Here is a 4,027-nt window from a genome sequence, read left to right as displayed (position 1 = left end):
TAATTTTATAATTAAAAAAACATTTAAAATTTAATAAAAAAATATTTAAAATTATTGAAAAAGAACATTTAAAATTTAACAAAAAAAAACATTCAAAATCATTAAAACGAACATTCGAATTTGCGAAAAGTTAAGTAAATCAATCAACCCCTACGACATATTATATATACGACATATAAAAAAGTGATCCATAGGGTTTTTTCTATGCTCTACTAGGATTTTTGGGAAGTAATCCTAATTTCACAATTTGACATGCTCAATTATCAAGTGTGTCACATAGATCACAATCATGGCAGCGAATGCTGCTTTCTCAGATTCAGGTCAACGTACAAAACAGGATGATGAAGACCCAATCATAGTCGTAGAGGAGAAAGATATTCAAGTAGGGGTAGAAAGATGTTCCAGAAGCTTGGTGGGGAGACTTTGAGCAGACAAGCAGTTTTCAGTAGGAACAATAGAACCAGCAATGCAAGCAATTTGGTGACAACCAGAAGGATTCAAGGTAATTGATCATGGCGGGAATGTGTTCCAATTCTTCTTTCAAGATGAAAAAGATGTCATAAGAATTGAACGGGGTGCACCATGGCTTTTCAAGAATTATATTTTAAATTTAAAATGGTGGAAGGAGGACGAACATATTGGAGATCTAGATTTCACCTATGTCCCGATGTAGGTTCAATTTTGGGGGCTACCGGAGCACTACAAAACGAAGGACTTAGGATGGAAGCTCAAATGCTCTTTTGGGGAGGTTCTGGATGTGGATATCTTCCAAGTTCGAGGCAAAGAACACATCATAGTTAAGGTACAAGTCACTCTAGATATCACTAGACCGATTAAAAGAGCCCTGCGTATAGTCGGCCCAAATAAAAAGGTACTGGAAGTTGGTTTGAAGTATGAACGGATAGGGAACCTTTGCAACTATTGTGGCTATGTGGGACACGAGGCAAGGATGTACAGTTTTCAACTTGATGATTCTTTAAAAGGAGAGGTTAAGGAAGAAAGATGGGACGAATGGCTGAAATCAGATCAATCAGGTAGAAGAGAGAATCACACAGAAGACAATTTTGACTCTAAGGTGCCGATAAATGAGAAGAGTAGATAAAACAAGATTACAAAGCCTATTCCAGTGAATCTGATCAGGAGTTTGGCTAGTTTGTCAATGCAGTCACAGCAACATCAGAAGAAAAATGAAGGAGAAGAGGTAATGAGTAAAGACCGAATAGTGTAGAATGAACACTTACCAAAACTCCAACTATTCCAAGGAATGCAGCCAACGAAGGAAAAACGAATTTTAGAAAACTACCGAGAAGGAAGTGGAGACTTGGGAATGGGGAGAGAAGGGGAAGGATTTGTGTTCGGAAGCACCACGAATGGGAAGAAGGGACAGAACTTGAAACAACTAGCCCGGAGAAAATTCTTGAAGGTGACCGGAAGCTAAAGAGGGCCCTAGGGAGAAACCATGACTGCCAGAAAAAAGAAGATATGCTCAGCAGAGGATGAAGCTAGCATTGCTGAAGAGGGAGAGGGTGCCACCCCACATTTAGCACCCAAGGATCCATGAAGATGATGATGTGGAACTGTCGGGATATGGAGAATCCCCTGACAGTTCACAACATACAAGGGATCTGTAGATCCCATTCCCCCGAGGTAATATTTTTATGCGAAACAAAAAATATTACCTTGAATGTAACTAGCCACTGCAACAAAGTTGGATATCAGCAGGTTTATTGTGTCGATCCGAGAGGAGGTTCTGGAGGTTTGGCACTAGCTTGGAAGGAGGATAGTAGAATTTCAGTATGATCTAGTGATGACTTTTTCATCCACTTTGATTGGGTAGACATTGCCAATAAAAAATGATGGGAAGTAATGGCAGTTCATTTACATTGTGAAGAGAGCATTCGTTCAGCCCAGTATCAACGAATCCTGGATATTAAGAGGCCAGCAAGCCCTTACTTTCTTGTGATAGGAGATTTTAATGCCATATCCGCTTCTCATGAAAAGGAATGGGGACGCAGGAAATCAGCTGCATCAATTAAGGCGTTTAATAATTTTATTAATGATGGGGAGTTAGTGGATTTGGGATATGAAGGAAGGAAGTTCACCTGGAGTAATCAACAATACGGAGAGAATCTTATCCAGGAAAGGATAGACAGATGCCTTTCTTCTCTCCAGTTTCGAACAGATTATTCGAGAGCAGCAGTTCTTCACCTAGAAGACTCGGGTTCTGACCACCGTTCGCTTTTATTAATGGCAGATAGAGAGGTACATAAAACTAAGAGAAGGTTTCGGTTCCAAGAAAGGTGGTGTGATAGTGAGGAGGTTCGACATATTGTGGAAGAAGCTTGACACTCACAATTTGAAGGCTCTCCAATGTTCAAGTTCTTTTCCAAATTGAAGAAATGTAGACATGGACTAGTGGAATGGCAAAAATCTAGTTCAAACAACTCTCAAAAGGAAATTTCAGAATTAAGAATCAAAATAGAACAAGAAAAACTCAAAGGCACAGAAGCAGACAGAATAAAGATTCTTCAATTAGAGGAGGAGTTATCCGAGGCCTATTTACAAGAGGAGAGATATTGGAGAGAAAAATCCAGAATTCAATGGTTGAAATTGGGTGATCAAAATACCAAATTTTTTCATGCCAAGGCTCAAACTCGGAAACGAAAAAATAAAGTTTATAGGCTGCAAGACGGTAATGAAAATTTCAGATCAGACACGGTGGGTATAGCTCAAATTGCTACTGAGTACTTTCAAAAATTGTTCACATCTTCAAACTCCAGACCAGCCACGGGCGAACTAGAGGACGTGGAGGCTAAGGTGGATGAAGAAACAAATAAAAAACTTACTAGACGATTAACAGAAGAAGAAATAAAAAAAAGCAACATTTTCTATCAATGCATTCTCTGCCCCAGGTGATGATGGGTTCACTGCTAAATTTTACCAACACTTCTAGGAGATAATTAAAGAGGATCTAAATGCTGCCATAAAGAGTTTCTTTGCAGGGAGAAGGATGCTGTGAGCAATGAATCATACTCATATATGTCTAATCCCAAAGGTGCCAAATACAGAATCCATGACCCAGGTTCGTTCGATTAGCCTTAGCAGTGTCTTCTACAAGATTATTTCCAAGATTCTTGTTCATATAATGCAGGGTATGTTGGATAAAATTATTAGTAATAATCAGAGTGCCTTTATTAAAGGGCGCCTGATTAGTGATAACATCCTAATTGCACTTATGCATTTTCTGAAAAATAAAAATTATGGAGACTATGAGATGGCAGTAAAACTCGATATGAGTAAGGCTTACGACAGAGTTGAATGGTCTTTTGTTTGGGAGATTATGAAGAAGCTTGGTTTTTGCAAGAAATGGGTGGACTGGATTAAGGAGTGTGTTACCACAGTGTCCTACTCTGTTACTGTGGATGGACAACCATATGGTTTTTTCAAACCATATAGGGGATTGCGACAAGGTGATCCCCTCTCCCCCTACCTTTTTCTACTTTGTGTAGAAGGACTTTCCTATCTGCTCAACAGAGGAAAACAGAGGAGAGAAATCTCAGGTTTAAGACTCAACGGTAGATGCCCTATAGTCAGCCACTTATTCTTTGTAGATGATTCCATTCTCTTTTGCAAGACAAATGGGTAGAATGCAACAAGCTGATGGAGATACTGGAGTGCTATGGTAATATTAGTGGGCAGACAATTAATTTCTCTAAGTCATCTATTTTCTATAGCAAGAACATTCCTAGTCTGAACAGAGAATTCTTATCTCAATTACTTCAGATTCCACACGTAGGCAGACAAAATAAGTATTTGGGATTGCCAACAGTGATTAATAGATAAAAAACTCAGACCTTTAACTTTATAAAGGAGAAAGTTGATAAGAAACTACAGGCTTGGAAGCGATCATTATTGTCGGTCAGTGGGAGAGAGGTTTTAATTAAAGCAGTAGCTACGGCTGTTCTGATCTACACTTTGAGCTATTTCAAGCTCTCGGACACACTGCTAGACGAGATTCAGAGAAAGA

The 4,027-nt window shown here is 39.0% G+C and overlaps 1 protein-coding gene across 1 annotated transcript; it reads left to right on the top strand.

Annotated features, from left to right (window-relative positions):
• Window positions 290-1,102, top strand: LOC107606909. Its single transcript, XM_016308911.1, has 2 exons — window positions 290-382; window positions 674-1,102. The coding sequence occupies exons 1-2, from the start codon at window positions 290-292 to the stop codon at window positions 1,100-1,102; spliced, it is 522 nt and encodes a 173-aa protein (XP_016164397.1).

This window comes from Arachis ipaensis, chromosome B07 (genome assembly GCF_000816755.2).
Source record: "Arachis ipaensis cultivar K30076 chromosome B07, Araip1.1, whole genome shotgun sequence".
In the NCBI taxonomy this organism is placed as follows: Eukaryota; Viridiplantae; Streptophyta; class Magnoliopsida; order Fabales; family Fabaceae; genus Arachis; species Arachis ipaensis.
Note: the sequence above shows the minus strand (reverse complement) of the source record. Positions and strands in the feature narration are given on the sequence as shown.